General features: G+C 35.0%; 1 protein-coding gene across 6 annotated transcripts in view; it reads right to left on the reverse strand.

Annotated features, from left to right (window-relative positions):
- LOC138320653 (double-stranded RNA-specific editase 1-like) overlaps nt 1-24,712 on the reverse strand; it is a 156,159-nt gene that overhangs the window by 109,622 nt on the left and 21,825 nt on the right. For 2 of the 6 annotated variants that reach the window (XM_069263791.1, XM_069263790.1), the window contains exons 2-6: nt 22,128-22,209; nt 20,413-20,760; nt 17,288-17,484; nt 16,790-16,964; nt 15,367-15,402 (exon numbers count right to left, since the gene is read on the reverse strand). In XM_069263791.1, coding sequence (XP_069119892.1) covers nt 15,367-15,402; nt 16,790-16,964; nt 17,288-17,484; nt 20,413-20,728 — 724 coding nt within the window. In that variant the 5' untranslated portion in view covers nt 20,729-20,760; nt 22,128-22,209. The other 4 variants (XM_069263792.1, XM_069263789.1, XM_069263793.1 and 1 more) reach the window with 3 other exon arrangements.

Raw genomic sequence — 24,712 nt, forward strand, 5'->3', positions numbered from 1 at the left:
CGCAGCCCGGCGCGCGGAGAGTTAGAGAACTTAGTTCAGTGATTACGTTAGAGTGCAAAATCTAGGTCACCTTTTATTTACGGAGCTCCGTGTTTACATTAGGCCTGGCTGTTGGGTAGTACCGTAATTTTAAGCCCTATCAAACAGAGGGTTCCCTGGAGAACATTGGGACGTATATTTCAATGTGAGGAAGGTGCATTGTGCTGCTTATCCTATTAGGTGTTTTCGATAAGTCCAATAGTGTATGTATTTACTTCTTGCACTATTAATACAATAGTTATGTACACTTGTATGTGTCACCGAACGTACATAGTTTGTATGACCTACACTATTATAAATAACATTATGTATATGTTTACCGAAAGGCCATAGTGTGTTTTACACTACACTATTATAAATAAAACTATGTACACTTGTAGGTGTCACCGAACGTACAGTCATGTTTGTAATGACCTATCAATATTATAAATACGTCTATGTCTATTGTTACCTCGAAAGGGCCATAGTGTGTTTAGAATATACATATGGATAAATTGATTGTGATTGGTTGTCTGAAGTTTGTTTACTGTTAACATGTGAGGTACGTAGATATTATATACACTGAAAAAACGTGGAGTATCGGATGATCAGTGAGTGGGGTTCTGACAGTGAAGTTCATCCGCGAACGGTAGACACAACTTCAGTTACAAATACACTAATCTTAACAATGGCTTAATATTTCCATATTCGGCTTATGTTTTATCACATACGAGGCGGATATTCTGTACAGAATTTTCTTAGATTGAAGATGTTACTGAAAACTATCATCAATCATTTTATCTCAATTTAAGATAGAAATAAATCCAAACATAATCTAACCCTTGTCAGTTATTCTGGTGCATGACTTGCAGCCGAATTCACTCTCATCAGATTTATACAAGACAATGGCAGTGCAAGTGTTACTCTAAAGATCTTCCAACGCTGTTGCACAGTATTAAACAAACATCTCCCGGGTATCAAAACGGCGGTTAAGTAACGCATCTCCTGGTAAATTTAAATAATACATATATAATCGGTGATAGAAGAAACGAACAACAAACAATATTGATGGATCTCAATCATTTAAGCAATACATTAGTGAAACAAGAAAATAATATGTGGGAAAAAAACAAGTATCTTCATAAGGAAATTTGTATGATGTGTAATTAAGCATGGATTCCATATCAATATGAAATTATCAAAAAAAAATTATCATTTGAAATTATACATTTGGTATCTAAAAATATCGACTTCTATCACCAAATTGAATTGCCTAAATTCTAATATTATATTTTTCCAGTTTTTTTATGCCGATTCTCTTTAATTACACGTGGATTGACGGATATGACGTTTATGTGGACAGATAGGCCCAGATGTCAGTGCTGTTCTTGTAAAAATAAGGCGAGGAAGGGTTTCTGAATGTAAGTGAGGCTGACAAGATATACATGACCGTGGTTACTTATTGTTCTTTTACATTTCTACTTATTTTCAATAATGAATGTCGCATTTAGGATGCTTAAAGTTTTTTATTCCACAATCGCTTGTCAGTTCCTAATCCAAATAAGGCCACCAAGGTCACAGCCGATTTTCGCATGTCCTTTTATAAAATACTAAATGGGTTTTAAAACAAAGAGAAAATAAAGGGACAATATGAACCAAAACTACAGGGAAATCATGGTTCACTTCCAAAGAACTTAAGTTAAGTATTGGTTTTTACAATTTTCATTATTTAGTTGATAATATATATTCAAATTTATATAGGATACAAATCACGAGAAAGTCACACACAATTATAAATTTGAAGACGCAGACGACATCATATTGAAAAAATCGCTCCTTGACAAAACATTGGTCTCTTGAATCAGCCTGTTTATCGCATCCGAAGTTAACTAGCTCTTGATATTAAGTATTACTGTGTAGGAAACTAGCCATTTGGAAATGATTAAATATCCTTAAATAGGGTTTTCCAGTTCACGTCCTTGAATATCATATGATATTCTGGACAATTGTCCCTAAAGCTGTTTGTCATCAAAAATATCAAGCACATGTATATCCAGGGGTAATTTTATTATTTACTGTAAACCTACATTCTTTCGCGGAACTGAATTTCGCAATTTCCATTTTCAAAACAAGTTCACAAATAGCAACAAAGTAAAAAATTAATGTGGATATCTTATCAGATATCTTTAGAGTGACTGTTAAGTTAATTGTGGGTATGAAACTTTCGAGAATTTGCTTTGACTCTCAAAATTCACGAAAGTAAATCTCTCACAAAGAAACTTGTTTTATAGTAACTAGAACATTTTATGTTTATCTTGTAAATGAGGGTAGACTTGCTATCTTTTGTATAGTAGACGGAACTTATTATATCGCCATGGTTATCGACATTAGGAAAAATCTTTACACTGTATTTTGCTTAACTTCATCTATTGCTGGTTATGTCATAATTAGTTTTTACGTACAAAAAATGACCCACCAATACAATTGATTCCGTTTTACATCGTATTTCTATATAACATGTAATGAATTGTGGTGAGACTTTTGAAGTACTGTTTTGATGTTAGTTTTGTCAATAATTATGAAATAATATAGGTCTTGTGTGAGGAAATAAATATTATATGATACTATGGAAGATGTTGACAATTTCATATGTTCCAACCTGTAGCGGGCGCCGTTGGACTCAATCTCTCAGACCATCATCAAAGCACATCCTGAGCTTAGGAAAGGAAATATTTTGTGGAGGAAGGTTTCCAACGCTGATACCGCTGTATTGGTTGTACATCCACTACCAATTACCGTAAGTAAAATTGTGATAATGAATACATAGACATTCCTGACGTGTTTTATTTGTGTATATAAACGTATGGTCAAAACAACATTAAGATTGCTTGATCGAATTACCTGGACAACAAACGTATAATGGACATGAAGATGGGTATGAGATTTATAATGTAACAAAACAGGAATTGAGTTCTCGTCAGATAGATATTTGATTTATCAGTTTGGTAGTGTTCACATTAACGAATACAAACGGAGTAAACCAGCAGCTAAATACGTTCAAACACAGTTTAATTATATGTACAATATTATACAGAGATGGTTTACAATGTCTATAAAGTAATTGGTTGTGGCTACAAGAGTAGTACGATGATTTATAAGTGTTTACTTATCTGTATGCGAATGTCCTGGTATAATAACCTTTTGATCCTTCCAGTTTCAAATGTAACAATAATCACAAATCACAAGGAAATAGAAATGACCACATGATGATTTGATTAAAGTTCCAGGCAATATGAATAAAATCCACACAAAGTGTTGTAAATAACCCCCGACATATAAAGTCACAATAGCTCTCCCAATATAGAATCTCTATAGGGCGCTGTACTATTCTTTGATTTGTCCTTATTACAGTTCTCATTACAGTTCTGATTCAGCCCTTGGGGCAGCATGGAGAATATATAGCTAAACCGATAATTCAAGGAAAATAGGAGAACCCTTACTTCTAGAAATATCTAAACTAAAAACAGTAAACAAGTAAAACACACGATAAATTTCTGAGAAATAGATCATTCTAGATATCTATTAAATTCAACATGTTTACAAACCTATTTGTTTTATACATGATTATATTCTAGAAAGTTTCTATAACCTAAATCAATGTTAGCACCTTTCATATGCTGTATTGATAAAAAAAAGCAATAGAGAGTTATCTCCCTTATCTACCTACAAACATGTAATTAGATGAAAACTTTCTTCAATAATATTAAGTCACTATTTAAAATCTTGATAAAGCATCTGCAAGATATATTGTCTTTCCCTTAGTTATGGTTTGATCGTCAGAGATTTGTATTCCTTTGGCAAACGTCAAACTCCACCTGAGAATATCTTTGGTTTTTGAGTTTTCAGTTTTCCCAATGAATGTCAAAGGGTTGTGGTCGGTAAAAATAAGACCACACACAGGCACATCTTGTATTGCAGAGATACACATCAAATTTGGTTCAAGGCCAAAATCAACGCTAAAACATTATCTTTCTCTTCAATGGTGGAATAATTTCTCCTGTTGTTTGTCAAACTTTCTCGAGAATATCTACTAATTAGGGATGGTCAATTTGTTCGATACCTTCTTGCAATCAACCCAGCAACCAACACCTGACATCACTGGCGTCAACACACAGTTTTAAACTGTTTTTAATAAAAATCTGGGAGCAGTCAGTATACTGGTGGAGTTAGATAGAATATGTGATTTGCAATTTCTCTAATTGTCGAGAACTTATACAATCGTCCTGACCAAACAAATTTGACAATTTTCTTGATAACAAAGTAGAAACAGTAAGTGGAGCTGCTATAACAGTGAAATTTTTGACAAAAATTTTCAGTAGTATCCAGCCCATACCAAGAATTCTCATCACTCTTTCTCTTGCCTCAGGGAGCTGAAAAATCTATAGTATCTGATGCCTACTTTGGGCCTGGAAAAAAAAAAAAACAGGTTAAAAACCTTCCCCGGTCCTACTACATTGCTAAAAAATTCAAACAGATGCTTTACAAAATTCACATTGTTCAAGTAAGTTTAGCAGTCAATTTTCATGGTATATTGAGTCTCTCGAAGATTTCGTGCTAATCTATCCCGCGTAGATGTCCTTGCCCAACGTGTCGTGCGTAGTTGATGACGTCATCAATGTATCCACCACACACAGAGTGATATATCAAAGCAGCCTTTAACCGACATTCAGTTTCTGATAATCACGCTGTTATGAAGACGTTAGAAAATGTTGCCGGGCATTCTTCATACCAAACGGCATAACTTTGTACTGGTACAAAACCTGGGGAGGTTACAAGATGCCGGAGACACATCTTTAGCTATTATCCCGTAATATGGCAACCTGCCCAATTAACCTTTTCTACAGGTCAAACTTGATCTTCGTAACTGGCTTTTGCCAACTTTGTCAATACACGGAGTCAATCCCTTGGAATTGGATAAAGAGTTCTGTTTTACTGACAGAGTTAACTTTTTCCTGAAGTCAGTACAAACCCCGGTATGTCTTATCAGGCTTTGGTTCACCCGAAACACGATGGAGGACGTCCATTTCACTTTTGCTTGCTTCGAATAATATCCATTGTCCAACATGGTATTGAATTTCTTTCTTTAAGTGATTCTTGCTTTCAAGAGAGATTGACACGGTAAGGATGTTGCTCATCTGACAGAGAGGCGCATCACCTACCTTCCGCAATCCGTTCTGATAGATAGCAACTGTTTTAACCTGGTGTATCGGAAACAAAATGTTTAAACTACAAGTTTCAAATCTTTCAGTATTTGTCATTGACGATTCCTTTTCTGATAGTTGACATTAGTTTTTTCTTGTCCAAGTTCGCGAGCACATCTGAGAACTTCCGTAACTTAAGACCACAGTCTAACCTTACATCTTGTACAAACTCACCATCTAAGTCTACTTTACAAATTATCGCAGCTGTACTTATCAGCTTTAGTATATGGTACATAGGCCAAATATAGTCAATAAGTTGAAGAGGACCTTGCTTGCTGCTATACTCCTAAGTCTAACATATTTCTAAATCATATACACAACAAGACATAATTGAGTTTTTCTTGCCCTTCCTCTGGGATTTGTGTAACAATGTAGTTAACACCACTCAACCTTATTCTCAACACATTTAGATGGTCCAAAATATCTAGCTTTGCAAAGGCTGTACCCGGTACTTGTTAATAGAGCCAAAATTTTAGTCACCTGGATCAAAACTATCTTGGCACGGGCCAACTTTATCATTACCGATGTTTTTCACTTCAGGATTGAAGTAACGGCCAAATTATCTTTTGGCAGCGTTCACATAGCCCTTGTCACGCTTTGCTTAATAAGTGTAGACACATACATCTAAGAGCATTTCACTTTAGAAATCTTTCCCAACAAAATTTTGTCTTTTCCAAATTTAACAAAAGGACCACGTCTTCAGTATTGTCAACACACACGTTCAAATGGACATGAAACCAAGAGTATTCTTTGTTACAGATTCTCGAAAGCCAAAACAACTACATGTGTATCGGCCTTCGTCCTCCCAATCTTCTTTTTGTTTTCAAAAACAATAAGATCTCATATTAGTTCTTCAATGTCTGAAATGAAAACGTTCTAAACGTCACCTGGAGACCTCTCTGGCATGATTAAGCATACAAGACTTTATTACTGCTTATTCTGGAGCAGGAACCATGAATTGTTGAAAAATAACCAGACATTGAAATTGGAAACCTATGGTTCGATTGGACAGCTTCTTGGAAGATCCAACCAATGTAAAGAATTTAACCATAGCCTTGCACTATCTGTGATAGGGGCTTTATCAACATTAATTCGAGCAGTGGAAAGGCTTCCTAGGAAAGCGTGTGGAAGCACACAATAATATTTAAAAGATGAATCATATCTCGGCCAGTGACCTTAGTTATTTGGGTAAGCGAGGACCTTACACAGTCTATAATGACCTCTACAAAATGGTTCCTCAAATTGCTGGAATGGGTGCAAAGGTGCAACAGTGATTTTCTGATTAGGTTTCCCTACCACCTGACACGTAATGGACAAGCACTACAGAAATCAGCCCACATCCCGTTTCAACTTGGGCCAATAAGAAGAGATCTAAGATCCTGTTATAAAGTCTTAGGTCACACCTAAATGCGCCTGCCATCAGTCTCGTCATGAGAACAAACTCAGAATATCTTGCCTATACCTCGGTGGGACAACTTATTAGATTGACAACTTTCCAGTCTTCCTCGGGAGACACATCAGGGGGGCGCCACGTTAGCGCATCAAACACACCATAGACCTACGGAAGTAACAAACCGTGACTCTTGTTGCAACCTGCTCATCCACACTACAAAACCCAATTACACAGTAAGGTGAGATTTGCAGGATCTTTTTCCTGTTCTAACTATAAGCACCCTCTCTAGGACAAAGATGATTTGCTCCAACATGTTCAGCGCAAAGAAGTACCCTTTTTTGGGACACAACTCCATCACTATCAAAGTTTACAGGAGTGGCTCAAAATGACTCACCACATGCCCCCGATATCTTATTATACAAGCGCCAAGAACGTGTCACCTAACCATGGACTATAATTGATTCCTCAATACTAGCAACATCAGAAACATCCTCCTTTACTCATTTGACACGAGATACAGCACCAAGAAGGACAAATACCAGGAAAATTCCTGTTGGAAATATTCTCAGCAATATCTTTCTTATTCTGGGATTCTGGACACTAAGGGATCTACCCAAACTTTCTACTTCACTCCAGCCAAGTCATTGCCAAAACTGAGCGTCCACGCCCTCTAAGGGAAGTTCCTGTCTAACAACCAAATGTGAACAGGCCCTGTTACTACGTTCTGACTTTCTAAAAAACACAATGGATAGTCTACATTAACAAAAACTAACACAAATAAACACCTTGAAGCCAAAACACTACTTACCCCATAGACATGGAGGGGTCTCCTCAGCCAAATGGCACTACCGCAATAACGTAGCCATCGTAAATTAGTAAAGAATGAGAAAGCCCCAGTAATCACTCAAACATCATTCACAGGTTTCAAGTTGGAGATTATCAACTAGTAAGTGAATACAAAACCTTCAGAAATTGAAGGTAGAAGTACTTCACCAAGACACTATCGAGACTCTGAGCTCTTAATCTCCTCTCAGCACTTTAGAATCTATCCACAATATCACTAAGACATTCTGACTTAGGGCCTTGTAGATACGGATAAGTGGACCTCAGAAGGCAAACTGATACCATGCAGAGTTTTATCTACTGCCATGTCAAATCCACATCTGCCATGATAACACATTGACAGCAGGAACGCCCGATGACATACCCTCCTCCAATCCTCGACACTCACGTCTTCGAACTCCTTTCTCTGCCCAGCCGTACAGTAATTATAAAAGGACCAGACGGAGACCCCACACCAAGCCGCTACTCATTCTGTTTTAGGAAGCAGACTTTGTTTTTTTATCACCTAATTTAGGTTTTTGTCGTTGAAGGGGCCACTAAAGGTTGGGTACCAAGGCTGACCAAATTTACTAGAAACCTGTCGGTACTGTTTTTGGTCTTGAGGACTGTTTTTATCAAATGAGCCTTTGTGGCGGCTGAGAGCGTAAATCATCAGCCCTTGTAGCTGCTTCACTAACGTGTTTTCAAACTTTGTCTCTCACCTCATCAAAATGGAGTTATATTATGTTTTGTGTGGACACAACGTTTATTAAACTCCTCACTTCAAAACTGAATTGGCTCAATTTCGCCGAAATCCTGCATTCAATTTGCTTTTAGTGCTACCCAACCACCGTATTTAAACCAATTGTTCCTTTTTCTCTGGTCAAATTCTACATAAGTTTGTTGATGCTCATCTTTCTCGAGTTTAGAAATTTCTGGACGGTAGAGCCTCAGGCACTAACTCATAAGCTTTCAAAATAGGCTTTCTTGGACTACTTTGGTAATCTTGAAATCTCATCTACAGATAAAGAAGAATAAAAGTCCACTAGCTTTACCAATTCATGACACTCTGAAGAACGCATTGTAAGCTTATCTTCAGGGCCATTTCATACTGTCAGAGCTATTTTCTTCCAAAATGCTGAATACTACTTGATCAACTTATCTTTCTCTTGAGAAAGGATGAACTAACCTAATACAATTTCAACTGACCATCAAAACCTCACTCTGGCTTCTTGTTAATACCCCTATATGTTGGATTACATGAACCGTCTTGAGAAGCTACATTCAATATCTTTAATTCTACAAGTTCTGTTTCAGCTATGAATTTCTGCTTCTCACTAGTTCTACACATCAGATCTTCTCTGCGGATCTCTTTTCTTTTAATTTTCTTTCATATTTCTTTTTTCTCATAACTACCCTTTTCTATTTCTCTTTGTCCCTCATTTCTTTCTCAATTCTTTCTCAATTCATGTGATACATTTTTCATTTCCTTCCAAGAACTAAAAAACTCCACGACCTTGTAAGTTAAACTCCATGACTTTAAAACAGCAGAACCCTGTTGAATCGGAACTCCTTGATCTTAAAACAGAAGGACCTTGTTGAATCTTAAACTCCATGACCTTAAAACAGCAGAATCTTGTTGAATATTAAACTCCATGACCTTAAAACAGCAGGACCTTGTTAAATATTAAACTCCATGACCTTAAAACAGCAGGACTTTGTTAAATCTTCAACTCCATGAACTTAAAACAGCAGGACCTTGTTGAATCTTAAACTCCATGAACTTAAAACAGCAGGACCTTGTTGAATCTTAAACTCCATGAACTTAAAACAGCAGGACCTTATTGAATCTTAAACTCCATGACCTTAAAACAGCAGGACCTTATTGAATCTTAAACTCCATGACCTTAAAACAGCAGGACCTTGTTGAATCTTAAACTCCATGAACTTAAAACAGCAGGACCTTATTGAATCTTAAACTCCATGACCTTAAAACAGCAGGACCTTATTGAATCTTAAACTCCATGACCTTAAAACAGCAGGACCTTATTGAATCTTAAACTCCATGAACTTAAAACAGCAGGACCTTGTTGAATCTTAAACTCCATGAATTTAAAACAGCAGGACCTTATTGAATCTTAAACTCCATGACCTTAAAACAGCAGGACTTTGTTAAATCTTAAACTCCATGAACTTAAAACAGCAGGACCTTATTGAATCTTAAACTCCATGACCTTAAAACAGCAGGACTTTGTTAAATCTTAAACTCCATGAACTTAAAACAGCAGGACCTTATTGAATCTTAAACTCCATGACCTTAAAACAGCAGGACCTTGTTAAATCTTAAACTCCATGAACTTAAAACAGCAGGACCTTGTTGAATCTTAAACTCCATGACCTTAAAACAGCAGGACCTTATTGAATCTTAAACTCCATGACCTTAAAACAGCAGGACTTTGTTAAATATTAAACTCCATGAACTTAAAACAGCAGGACCTTGTTGAATCTTAAACTCCATGACCTTAAAACAGCAGGACCTTGTTAAATCTTAAACTCCATGACCTTAAAACAGCAGGACCTTATTGAATCTTAAACTCCATGACCTTAAAACAGCAGGACCTTATTGAATCTTAAACTCCATGACCTTAAAACAGCAGGACCTTGTTGAATCTTAAACTCCATGACCTTAAAACAGCAGGACCTTATTGAATCTTAAACTCCATGACCTTAAAACAGCAGGACCTTATTGAATCTTAAACTCCATGAACTTAAAACAGCAGGACCTTATTGAATCTTAAACTCCATGACCTTAAAACAGCAGGACCTTGTTGAATCTTAAACTCCATGACCTTAAAACAGCAGGACCTTGTTGAATCTTAAACTCCATGACCTTAAAACAGCAGAATCTTGTTGAATATTAAACTCCATGACCTTAAAACAGCAGGACCTTGTTAAATATTAAACTCCATGACCTTAAAACAGCAGGACTTTGTTAAATCTTAAACTCCATGAACTTAAAACAGCAGGACCTTATTAAATCTTAAACTCCTTGATCTTAAAACAGCAGGACTTTGTTAAATCTTAAACTCCATGACCTTAAAACAGCAGGACCTTATTGAATCTTAAACTCCATGACCTTAAAACAGCAGGACCTTGTTGAATCTTAAACTCCATGACCTTAAAACAGCAGGACCTTGTTAAATCTTAAACTCCATGACCTTAAAACAGCAGGACCTTATTGAATCTTAAACTCCATGACCTTAAAACAGCAGGAATCTTGTTGAATCTTAAACTCCATGAACTTAAAACAGCAGGACCTTGTTGAATCTTAAACTCCATGAACTTAAAACAGCAGGACCTTGTTAAATCTTAAACTCCATGACCTTAAAACAGCAGAATCTTGTTGAATCTTAAACTCCATGACCTTAAAACAGCAGGACTTTGTTAAATCTTAAACTCCATGACCTTAAAACAGCAGGACCTTGTTGAATCTTAAACTCCATGACCTTAAAACAGCAGGACCTTATTAAATCTTAAACTCCATGATCTTAAAACAGCAGGACCTTGTTTAATCTTAAACTCTATGAAATTAAAACAGCAGGACATTGTTTAATCTTAAACTCCATGACCTTGTTGAATTTTAAACTCCATGTCCTTGTTGAATCTTGAACTCCATGACCTTGTTGAATTTTAAACTCCATGACCTTGTTGAATCTTTAACTCCATGACCTTGTTGAATTTTAAACTCCATGACCTTGTTGAATCTTTAACTCTATGACCTTGTTGAATTTTAAACTCCATAACCTTGTTGAATCTTTAACTTCATGACCTTGTACATTGCTCAACTGCTTGATCTTGTTCACTTATTTTTATTTCCAAAGCTAAACTTAAAATTTATGTGTTTTTTTTCTTATCTGTATAGAAAGTAATCTTTGAATGGTTGCAATCTAATTGAATTAATCACTTTCACAATACAAATGTTTATAAGTTTACTATAAATATATCCGAGTATACATACAGGTCTACCTGTCTATAAAGAACACTAAGAAGACAGAGCCAGTTTAAACACCTAGAGATAAGGGGCATAACTCCTATTATGAAAACACAAAATCCAATAATGTAGCAGAAAAGTAAACTCAGAATCTACCAATACATTTTAAAGCAGAACTCCAGAAACCAGCAATATGATAGAAAATGTTATTTGAAATGTAACCATATGACAGAGGATAGTACTAGAAAACCAGTATTAGATATGCATGCACTGAAGCCTAATGCATCATTATTGTCCATGTGTATACACATGCTCTTACTTGTGTTTTATTTCATGAAATTTTAATAAACAAACCAAAACTAGTATTTACTTGGTATTGTTCTTAAAAATTGTAACATAATCACACGAACATCTACCACTTATAAAACATTGATTTATTCTGTTGTACATATAATTAAAACAAGATAAAGATGACAAATTTTCCTATTCTTAATTCATCACTGCAGTCCTGTGAAGTGAAATGAATACAATGTACTATTTTGTAGAAATAAGTTTACACATGATACTGATACACTATATCTGTAATGATACAAAGGAATACATTGATAGATCAGAAGATGAAACAATAAAAAATTTACCAAAGTCTAACATACATGTTGACATATCTATTGTTTAGTAATACAATAGATAAACTACTTCAGTATAATACACTATCTGCATAGTAAATAAACATGATGGTTTTAAGAAGTTTTTGAAACTTTAACATGATATATTTAAGACAAAGCCATTAAGAACCTATCAAGTTGTTTCTTTGTATGTTCATCCATGAGGCTAAAGAAAAGTTATATATCAGACTACAGAAATAAACATGATAGCTAAACAGAGAACATGAAAAACATACACTGTATGATAAATTTTATAAAACATGGTCTAGCACTTGGTAGGGGTTCATACATCACCCATACAATGAGAAAAATAAAGTTTTTCATGAATTCTCTCCACAACATTATCCAAGCAGTATTCATTTGTGTATAAAACCTAACATTATTCAACATTGTTGCCTTGTCCATCAATTTCTTTTTTCAGTTTCTCAATTTTAATTTTCAACAAAGTTTTTTCCATGAGTATTTTGGATTTTTCGAGGAGAAGAACTTCTTTTTCTGTGACAAATTTATCCTTTTCTGCCCGTAAAGCGTCCATTTGAAGCTGCTTGACCACAGGATCTTGTATATTGGCTCCGTAATCTCTAGAGCGAAGGTATAAAGGATTTCCTCCACGAGCAACACAGTTCTACACATAAATCAAGAAAAAGGTACAACAGCAAAAATTAGGTAATTTTCAGGCTATTTAGATGCTCAGATACTTTTGTAGCTTGCTCTAGTTTTCAGGCTATTCAGATGCTCAGATACTTTTGTAGGTTGTACTAGTTTTCAGGCTATTTAGATACTTTTGTAGAATGTACTTATTCTATGGATATAATATCACAAAATACACAATGCATCACAATGAAATTATGACACAAAAGAATACTTCACAAATTATAAGTTTATCATCTCACCCAGTTTGTTTTCAAACTTAAGTCCAGAACTGACTTAAGTCTTAAGATTTCATAAGTTACACAAGGAGAAAAACTTTTTAGTCTGCACTTTTGTTTTGAAAAATTGGAGTCTGCCCTGGAACGTGTAAAGTTTAACAATGTGATCCACACCAAATTCCAGTAAGGGATTAACAATGCCATCCAAACTGTGTGTTTCATTTTTAATATTCTAAAGAGTAGATGCATTTTTTGTGGTACGTACAACATTTGCTTTATTCCTAATTCAAGGGAAATAAATCTAGGAAGGAGAAATCAATACCTCTATATCTGTTGTCTGAGAATGTAATTCTGCAATGGCAGCCATGCTGTTTTCTGCTGAGTGATGAGGTTTCCTACAACAAAAGGTTTTCAATTAAAAATTTATTTCTATATATACTGTAAAAATTCAACAATCAGTTGAATGTTTATTAACTTTCTTTAATCTATATATCATATCTGAATGTATTTTGTCTCAAGTAACCTATTTTTTGTATAGGTAACATATGGATCAAAGAAGTAATATCAATAGGACTTTCCAGATGGCACAGGATCCAATCAGTAACATATGTTACATAAAATATTTGATTCCTGGAAAGAGTGAAGAAGCTATTTTGATGAAGTGATAAGGAATTTCATGCTTTTTATAATAACATTAATTCTTACAGTAAATCATTTAAAAGTGGACTCCTATATATGTAACATCAGGTCTGAAAGACTACGATACTAACAGACTAACTCAACATTGTACTTACTTTTCACAAGACGTTAGACTGTTAGTGTCAGGTTGTGCTGTAATAAAATGTGTGGTATATAATTAAATCAAAGAAGTCCTCCAATGTCACAAACAAATGATACATATACAAATGAATATATATAATGTTTATGTAGCATAAAAATATATGTATGTATGCACATGTGCATGTGATCAGTATTAATATAACATCCCCCTCTGACCCAACATACAAGTCTTCCCAATGCAGTAATTTAGAGTTTGATTCATCATAAGTCTGTCAAAACTTTACATAGAATCCTATATGTTGATGACCAGCTGAACTACCATTATTTTAATAACATTTCAGACAATATAGCAATTAACTTCAGAAGTCCACACAAACCTTGTCAATAAATTTCTTTTTTTCCTTTAAAATATGGTTATAATAAATAAGGAGTCCAGATAAATGGTTTATTTATGCACAATATTGATACAGCCAAATACTAACAGGGATGTTTTATTCTTTTCAATTTTTTGATAATATTCAAAAACAATTATATCTTTAATATAAGACTAAAGTTCTTTGAGAAGAAATATGTTGAATTTACAACAATTTCTTTAAGTGCATGCACATGTGCTATAACATATATTTTACAATTATGAATGATTTGAGAAAGCTATGATGTTTTATTGATAAAATTAACTGATAAGCCATTGAAATTGATTCTATTTTTCAAAATTTAACAAATGTGGTTACTGTAAATCGTTACAGTGTAACTTGTCTAAACCGGATGTCTCCGGAACTAGAATATTTGGCCGCTATAGACAGATTTTTGAATTATAAAGGTTTTTTTAATTATTATAAATTAAGGAAAATGCTATACAATTATGTCATAAAAGACAGGGGTCCGGATTAGACAAGGACCGGTTTTAACAGGTTATACTGTATTTCATTAACCAAAACAAACATATGATTACCTAGTGCAGCGGCTGATACTCCAAAACATCCTTCTTCACTGCTCCAGTTAAAACACAAACGATCCGCTCACAAAAAAACTGTATCAATGCGGCCCCTCATACCAAATTTCCCCAATTTTTCAGACATTAAAGCGGATACTGTTTTGCACATGTGCATATATACATGTATTTTCAAATGCCAGTACAACAAAACAAGTAAATGTTCTTCCAAACCTTTTTGCTATAACTGTAATTTTTCCTTTTTTTTAACTCAATATTTCAAGTTTTCCAACTTATCTGTTAAAGCATAATCCATTATCACTTTACGACAACCTCATTTTGAAATTTCTTGAATCATGCATCCAACTCAAAATGAAGAAACTCAAGTATTCAAGTTTAAGAAAATTCAAGTTTCTATTGTCAGTTCAGTTTTTTCACTCCACCAACCTTTCTATATTTTGATAAGACACTAATTAAGTCTGGACTCGAGAACAAACCTAATTTCTCTTATCTATCACATCAAAGTGATATCAATACAGGTAAGTCTTCACACAAGTTTTTAATTTAGTCGAAACCGCAGCAAGGTTTTAATGTGAAACCCTAACAAAGAGAGCGAGTAAGAAAAGGGCAACTCACCATTATCTCCTGCCGGGTCTGCAGGCATCTCTGATTCTACAATAACAAAGTATACAAAGTACTTTTATTTTTTCTACAAAGTATACAAGGTACTTTTATTTTCTCAACAAACCAACTTGATAAGTGCATCAAATGTACAGTTAAACCCTGTTATATCGCCACATTCCGTTTCCCTAGATTTTGGCGACATATCGAGTTTGGTGGTATATCGGATTTGTCGTTGAAATTTTGATTATGCCTAAACCTAGTCATGCTTTGACTGACTTAAGTCGGTTCTTCGGTGTCCTGTTGAAACAGACTTTAATCGGTCTGTGTACTGTACAGATACTTCGTATTTTGTAATATGAATATTTCCAAAATTAAACTGATATCAAGGTTAATTTTGATATTGGTCATTTAGCTTATGTGTGTTAAATATGAAAACCAAACTTGTTTGTGTTACTAAGTATTGTGTTGAAATTGCCTGCAAGCAGGGTTTTTCTCGGTAACATGATATTTTTAGCCAAAAAAATCCCACTCAATAATGAAGAATAGTTCTGAACGAGCGCAGTGCGGTCATGACCTCACTTCTGCGCACATGTCTGCAAATATCAAAACAGGTACTTTGGTAATTAACTGTATTCAGATGACAATTTAATCTTAAACAGTGGATTCTTCCGCACGTATGTAATATTTATATCACACTTGAATTTGCTAGTTGTATTTTATTGTCCAATATATTTAGAAAATCAAAATGAGTGGCAGTATCGAGAAACAGACTTGGGAGTTAATTTTTGTCAATAAACAACTAAGTAGTGAGTTTCATTCATCACAACCTACCTGTAAAACAGCAACAAAGGTCTACCAATGGTTCAGTTATTTCACTGTGTACACGCGGCCGTACACATGGTCACAGTGTGTGCAGCTAATTACCTGTCAGGCACTTTACGAAAACCTGTGTCCTTTTAAACAGATTTTGGCAATATTAACAAGGTCATTATAGTGTTATTTTAATCATTTGTTTCGCAAATGTGATTGCAGATGGCAGTAGGCAGGTTTTTCGGTATAACCGGTGTATATATATGGGTGAAATTTGTTCTTAATAAATTCTTGGCGATAAGCGGGTTCGGCGGTAAAACGGGTGGTGATATAACAGGGTTTTACTGTATTAGATTAAACACAGAGAAACTTTAGCTTCAATAGTAATCATATTGTTTCCTTTAGATTCATTAGATTCAACTGACAGCATTCTCAGTATTAGGTGAGTATTCAAGCAGAGAACAAAACTCAAGATTTATTGATTTATAATAGCCTTGTATAACATCAATGACTTTAGAATCCTAATTTGGTAAGTAAACATTAGATCATCAACTAAACCACTGTTGAAAAACACAAGAACATTTTTTTAACTTTCTCCTGTTTAAATATTTCCATGCTGACATACCTGGAACTATTTTGACATTAAAAAGAGTTTCCAGGGCCAACTTTGCAGCTTCATTCTTGGCTAACTTCTTACTCTTTGCTGTACCCTCAAACATCTGTCCATCCACATCCACTGACATGGTGTACGTCTTGTCCTGTTCTTTCACACCTTCCGCAGACTCCCTTACAAAATCGTACTGTAGAAAAAAAAAACAGAAAAAGATACATCATCCATGTTGTCTACAGGCAGTATCAAGGAAGATTACGGGAGCCATGAATTCTAGTACAATTTTTTGTTGATTTTAGCAAAATTCTGAGAACAAGTTTTTAACTTGTATTACAATCTTCCAAACGTCACTGCTAAGAAACATAAGTTCAACTCAAAACATTTGAAGTAGTAGAAACAAGAGTTGGTGGAAAAAATCATCTAAAAACTTTGACAAAGATTATATTAAATATAAGATACATTCAAGAAGCATCATTTCAGTGGTTTATGTGTGGTGGGATTAGAGTGACTTACTTTTAGGTCCTTTTTACACTCGTTGAGGAGCATGATTGGGTTTTTACAGGAGTATAAAGGTCCCTTGTCCTCTCCACCAGTAGAGGAATTAAGAATCTCCATGGGAGTGGAACTTTTCCTCTTCCTCCTCTTCTTACCGCTACCATCTCCTCCTGTTCCTGGAGCAGATCCATCTTTGGCTGGTGTCTCATTTAATACTGAAAAGATTTTTCCAAATCAAGCTGATACATTTGAAATATGTTATAATGATCAAGAAAACTAAAACTAGATGACATTTGTGTCTGTCATGCTAGTTTATTCAGTTTCCAGTCTTTTTTCTTTAGATTTTAGGCCAAATTTCAGGCTCAACTCCCAAAGCAAAGTCTTGTTTCCTTTTCAAACCTTAACTTCCTCAAATCAAAGTAACTTGAAAATAAAATATTAGTATAATTTGCCTCAGATAGGATAGGTACCTACATTGAAACTAAATACCTGTTATCCTATTCATTATGATTAAATTAACATTTTATTTGTTTTTCCAAAACTTCATTTTGTCACACACTTTTCCAAATTTAAAACTACATATACATGTACAGTCCCCATTTCCAAAGTAGTAAAAATGAAAACAAGAGGCCCATGGGCCTTAACGGTCACCTGATTTCAGATACAGAATGAAACAAAGACATGCATATAAACACTATATATTGGCCCATCAGGCCCTTGAAGTCAGTCAGTGATTTTATAAATTTGACTTTTTAATCTATGAAGATTATGTGAATTCAGAAGAAAGATTTTTGAATTGTTATCCATTTTGACCCCTTTTGGCCCCACCCCTCTGGCCTCTGGGGGTCGGCCAAGACCAATATGGATATGATGTTAAAATGCTATCTCAGGCTAATAATTCTAACCCAGATTGACTAAATTCCTATGAAAACTAAGCAAATGTTCCTAAATGTGTTTTCCCTTTATAAACTATAGTAAATTTGACCCCCTCCCCAGGGGAAAATCTGAGATCCCAGGACCATGAAATTCACAATTTTTTGTAAAGGGCCTTAAGACCTTCCAATCTATCAAGAGTATCTGGTTCCATCAAATCTGAGAATTCAAAAAGAAGATTTTTGAAATTACCATTTTGACCCCTTTTGGCTCCGCCCCTCTGGCCCCTGGGGGTCAGCCATGAACAATATGGATATGATGTTAAAATGCTATCTCAGGCTAATAATTCTAACCCAGTTTGATTAATTTCCTATGAAAAATAGGCAAATAATGTTCATAAATGTGTTTTTCCTATATAAACTAAAGTAAACTTGACCCCCCTCCCCAGGGGGAAACATGAGACCCCAGGGTCATATAATTCACAATTTTTGTAAAGGACTTTAAGACCTTTCCATCTATGCAGAGTATTTGATTCTACCAGTTCCAGTATTTCGGAAGAAGATTTTTAAAGTTTTAGCCTATTTGACCCGTTTTGGCCCCATCCCTAAGGCCCCTGGGGATAAGTCATGGAAAATTTGTTGATAAGATTCAATGGCCATCACATAGGGATAATTCTGACAACAATTGACTAATTTCCTATTTTAATGACTAAATAATGCTCAAAAATGTGTTTTCCCTATATAAACTATTGTAAACTTAACCCCCTCCCCAGAGGGAAACATGAGACCTAAGGGTCATATAATTCACAATTTTCATAAAACACCTTAAGACCTGTCCATCTATGAAGAGTATTAGATTCAACCATTTCCAGTATTTAAGAAGAAGATTTTTAAAGTTTGAGCCTATTTGCCCTTTTGGCCCCGCCCCTCTGCCCCGAGGGGGTTGACCAGGACCAATATAGATATATGATATTAAAATGTTATCTCAGGCTAATAATTCTAAACAAGTTTGACACATTTTCTATGAAAATTGAGCAAAATATGCTCATAAATGTGTTTTCCCTATATAAACTATAGTAAACTTGACCCCCTCCCCAGGGGGAAACGTGAGACCCCAGGGTCATATAATTCACAATTTTTGTAAAGGACCTCAAGACCTTTCCATCTATGAAGAGTATGTGATTCTACCATTTCCAGAATTTCAGAAGAAGATTTTTGAAGTTATAGCCTATTTGACCCCTTTTGACCCCGCCCCTAAGGCCCCTGGGGGTCAGTCATGGAAAACTGGTTAATAGGATTCAATAGCCATCTCATACTGATAATTCTGACAATATTTGACTCATTTCCTATAACAAATGATCAAATAATACTCAAAAATGTGTTTTCTCTATATAAACTATAGTAAACTTGACCCCCTCCCCAGGGGGAAACGTGAGACCCCAGGGTCATATAATTCACAATTTTTGTAAAGGACCTCAAGACCTTTCCATCTATGAAGAGTATGTGATTCTACCATTTCCAGAATTTCAGAAGAAGATTTTTGAAGTTATAGCCTATTTGACCCCTTTTGACCCCGCTCCTAAGGCCCCTGGGGGTCAGTCATGGAAAACTGGTTAATAGGATTCAATAGCCATCTCATACTGATGATTCTGACAATATTTGACTCATTTCCTATTACAAATGATCAAATAATACTCAAAAATGTGTTTTCCCTATATAAATTATAGTAAACTTAACCCCCTCCCCAGGGAGAAACCTGAGACCCCAGGGTCATATAATTCACAATTTTTGTAAAGGACCTTAGGACCTTTCTATCTATGAAGAGTATTTAATTCCATCACATCTGTGAGTGGAGAAGAAGATTTTTGAAATTTTAGTCAATTTTACCCCTTTTGGCCCCTCCCATAGCTCCCTGGGGGGTGAGGATCATATAATTCACAATTTTGATTGGCCTTATGCCTTAGAAGGTTTGTGCAAAATTTCATTGAAATTGCTTCAGCAGTTTTGGAGAAGAAGTTGAAAATGTAAATTGTTTACGGACATACGACGGACGACGGACGACGACGGACAAAAGGCGATTAGAATAGGTCACTTGAGACTTCGTCTCAGGTGACCTAAAAAAATCTAGGTTAAAAAAAACACTCTTAACTCAAATGAGTTTTGTTTGAGATCTTTATCCTCCTCTCATAAGACAGAGCCTTACTGTTGAAATTGGAAACAGAAAATTTAAGTTTATTATGATGCACAGAAAACGGGCAGCTTGTTACAAACCTGGTACATAGAGTATATTGAACATCTTTAGAAGGGCGTATTTTGCAGCCTCAACTTTCGCAAGCTTTTTGTTGGCTGCCGTTCCTTCAAACTTCTCCCCGCCCACTTCGACACTCATGGTGTAGCTCTTGTTTGTACCCTCGCCTGTTTCACTCACAAACTCATAAACCAAGCCCTTCTGGATCTCGTTCAGATTTTGTACTGGGTTTTTGCTGGACACTTTTGGCTTATCTTCGCCTTGACCTTCCTGGCGTTTGCCACTCTGACCTTGACCTTGGTTGCTATCCTCCTCCATCAGAACCGGCGGACACTGCATCGAGCTTGATAGGCTTTTTAGATCTTCTTCGGCTACAAATAGATAGACCAATTAAATTAACAATTTTTCATTTATTTCATTTTCATAATTTCCTATATGTTTTTACTATTTATAACTGTAAACTTCAATGTTAATCAGTAACAAATAGTAAATAAAGAGTATTGAAATAAGCAATATCCAACGTTATCTAGATCTGTGTGTACAGCTTTATCATAAAATCAATATAATTACAAACATACAAAAACAGAGTTAGTTTACTTAAACATGTCCCCCTGTCTATGACAGACACCTTCTGGTAACGATTACACATGACATGACAAAAGCTATAAAGGTGTAGACATACAACCCATCGTTGGAATCCCTTGGATTATCTCCCTCTCTTATTACTCCACTCATCGTCATGATATACATACCCGAGTCCAGAGATGAGTGGATTAAGTAAGACGAGATTATCTAGAGGTTTCATACGATTAACATAAACAGGGTGAAGTTTTGGTATACCACTCTGTTGTTGTGAACAACATTTTTATTTCCAACCATCATACTTATCTGTAACAACAAGTGAACACTCCAATACATTAAAGTCTATATAAAATATACAGGTCTATTAAAAACTCCTACAGTGCAAGAAAATTATATAGAAGAATTATTAAACAAGTGTTTAAAACAGTATCTTAATCAGCATGCCAACCTTAGTCTACAAAAAATATACTTCTAAAATACTGTAAAACTTTAACATAAAATACTGGAGAATATTTCACCAAAACAATATTCTTCATAATATTTAGTAGGTATATTTATAGTATTCACTTGGCTTCCACAGCCATCACAGAGACTAACACATTCCTCACACAGACCCAGAAAGAAACCTTAAGCCTAAACTAAACCATCTTGATTGATCACTTATTATTGATATTTTGTTGACAATAATAAGTGATCAGGATGCACATGGTTGGGTTTTGGGTTGAGGGTGCATTCTGGGTCATAGGAATGTGTTCAACCCCTGTGACAGCTTTGTAAGATTTGTGACCATAATCCTCTAGCTTAATCTGATGTACTTATATACGTACTTATAGTTAAAGCATTTCCCTATCCCTGTAAACGAAGGTTTGAATGACACATAATGACATGGTCCAATGTTATATGCTTGCTTCCTGATGTCCTGGAAGGAACTCAATCAATCCCACCTAGCCAACACATGCCCGAACGCCTCCATCTTGCCTAGAGTCGCTAGTAGATACACAGCGGCACTCAAAGCAAGACAGAAATTTCACAGCCCATGTATCAACTTTGGTTAAGCATGATCAGAGTTGCGTCCAGTTAACCAACTGCGGAACTGCGATAAAACGTCAGACCATCCAGCTGTGTTGCCGTGGCAGTGTATATAGTTACAACTCACCCTGGATGTTTGTTACTACGGTAACACATGATCAATGTCCTGATATCGTGTGGACAATAAATGCCAAGCTGCACATGTACACCTTCAAGTGAAGAATTTTCAATGATATAATATAATGCAAAATTTCAACTGATGGTATAAGACATAACATATGAAATGTAATAAAATTATTAATTCAAAATATTCATTAATCAAAATATACTAAATCAAACATGCTATTTATATTGAAGTGTTGAAAATTTTAATCTTAGAAAAACAATTTTCAAATCAGAAAATGTTTTTCTTTTTTAATGTCTCTTATTTTGCAGTTTTCAGTAAAAAGAACTTTAGCATAAACTTGACTGTTATGATATTTGCAGCAATCTTATATTGTTCATGATCACTTCCCCATGATGCTTGGGTCAAGGCTCAGTCTTAGGCTACATTGGCCTATTTATAGTGCACTGCTTAGTGCCCAGTAATTGTTATTCACTCATCAGCTACACAATCTCTTCACAATTTCAAGACACAAAATAATTAAAAATGGAGAAAGTGCAAATTATTTAGTAGTGTCAAACATTTACACGCTAAAATCAATGCTTCACAAGACAGCTGTGCTGCACATCTAGTTCAGGGGATACAGGTACGGTTATATATGTATTATATGCAGGTGTGTTTTTTTCAACTTTCATAAATGGTCATAAATTAAATAGGAGCTATAATCAAGTAATTATCAATAAATGAATCAGAAGAAACGGTTCTGAAATGTTTAAAGGGGAGACATTTACACATAACTTTAATTAAGATATTTCTGATAAGGTAGAGCTGTTCTAATTATAAGCATGCATTGCCCAGCACAACCAACCACCCTGATAAACAGGTGACAAAGAAGGTTAAGTTTTTTATACAGATGTAACTATCACCATTGCTGGGTTTTTTTACCATTAAAATTAATTGAAGAGAAATACATGCAATGTCTTGAATTCCTACTGCAAAATTTCAGGTTTAACAGAGCTGTCTTAACTTTTTTTTAAAGAGAGAGAGCTTTAAATTCAGCAAAGAATCATGAATCCTAAATTTCTGAATTCATATACAATGTAGTCATGATCATGATATGCATTTACTTTTATCCATGTTTTCTTGTCAACACAGTTTTACTGGGCCTTGCAAAAGTTCTGAAATAATCAGACGTCGACCTACATCAATGATCATACTGAAACACCATACATCCGCTGGGCATCTAGTACATACAGGTCTATTATCATGATCACTGTGAGCTATGTATCAACATCTCATTAATGATAATGACAATTTTTCAACAATCAAATGCATTTGAATGTCTATTACGATGTGGTTTTATTTGTTTGACAATTACCATATTTGATCCATTAAGCGCCCCTCCCATTTTTTCATGCCCAAATTTCATTTACCTTAAATCAAACGTAGGCTGAAAATATGGATTCATTATTGATTTCTTTTGCAAAATGATTTACTGCTATAATTTTATGAAAGGCTACTCCAAATTTGGTTCTCTTAAGCACCCCTTATTAAGGCCATATAAAAAAATATTTGTGTTTCCGGTAATCCGACCGACCCTATAAAATCGGTGTCTACTCAAAAACTTTTTATCAGTTATGCCCTCAAGCAAACAAATAACCTTTTTTTCGGTTTTGCACCAAATAAGGAATATGGATACAAATTCTAATAACCAATAATAACCTGGGAATCAAACCCGTGGTTTATATAAGGTTGAATAAAGTCTCATTTCAGTTTTTCACAGTAAGAAACTGGGATGAAGAGAAAAAAATATTTAAAAAAAAGAAGAAAAAACTACCTACCGACCCTTCATTTTAAAAGGTTGTTACTCGAAACAAAAACATTTCTTTATTTGGCCTTATTTCAATTTTTAAAGCACCCTAGTGCTTATTGGGTCGAATACGGTAACTCTGGTTTAAAAGAAATTGATCTGAAAACACTGCAGTCAATAACAGCCTTAATACCCTGCTAATACCTGGTACATTATATATTGTAGTAATTGTACATATATATGTACATTTGTATTTCCATGAAAATGTACAGTATTATCCTTGATACTCCAGGGGTTCTGATCATTTACGCTCTCCACACCCCTGAACTATCTCATAGTAAAACTGGAGGCAACAGAACAGGTAATTTAGTCCTTTAATGTACATCAAAAGAGCCGTATAATGGTACACAGTGGTTGACAGTGTGGCTTTGAAGTTAGGCATCACTCTCTCTGTAGTCTTCAAAGGAAAATTTTGCAGGCCTCTGATTGGTTCAGATCTGTTCCCCTGAGCTACCTTTAAATTTACTACGAGATAGCTATACATAGTCCAGGGGTGTTGTATGTGATCCGAGCCCCTGGAGTATCGAGGATAATAGGAGATCAAAACAAAATACAATACTTATCAATCATTAACTAGCTAGCAAAAAGAAAAGTAAAACATCCCTATATACTGTTCAAAATCTATTTCAAATTAACCTTTTCCATGACCATTATACCTGGTAACCAAATTCCAATATCATATACATATATACATAAAAATTACATATCGTGTCAAAACAATGCAAAAAATCATGTATAG

This window comes from Argopecten irradians, chromosome 4 (genome assembly GCF_041381155.1).
Source record: "Argopecten irradians isolate NY chromosome 4, Ai_NY, whole genome shotgun sequence".
Taxonomy (NCBI): Eukaryota; Metazoa; Mollusca; class Bivalvia; order Pectinida; family Pectinidae; genus Argopecten; species Argopecten irradians.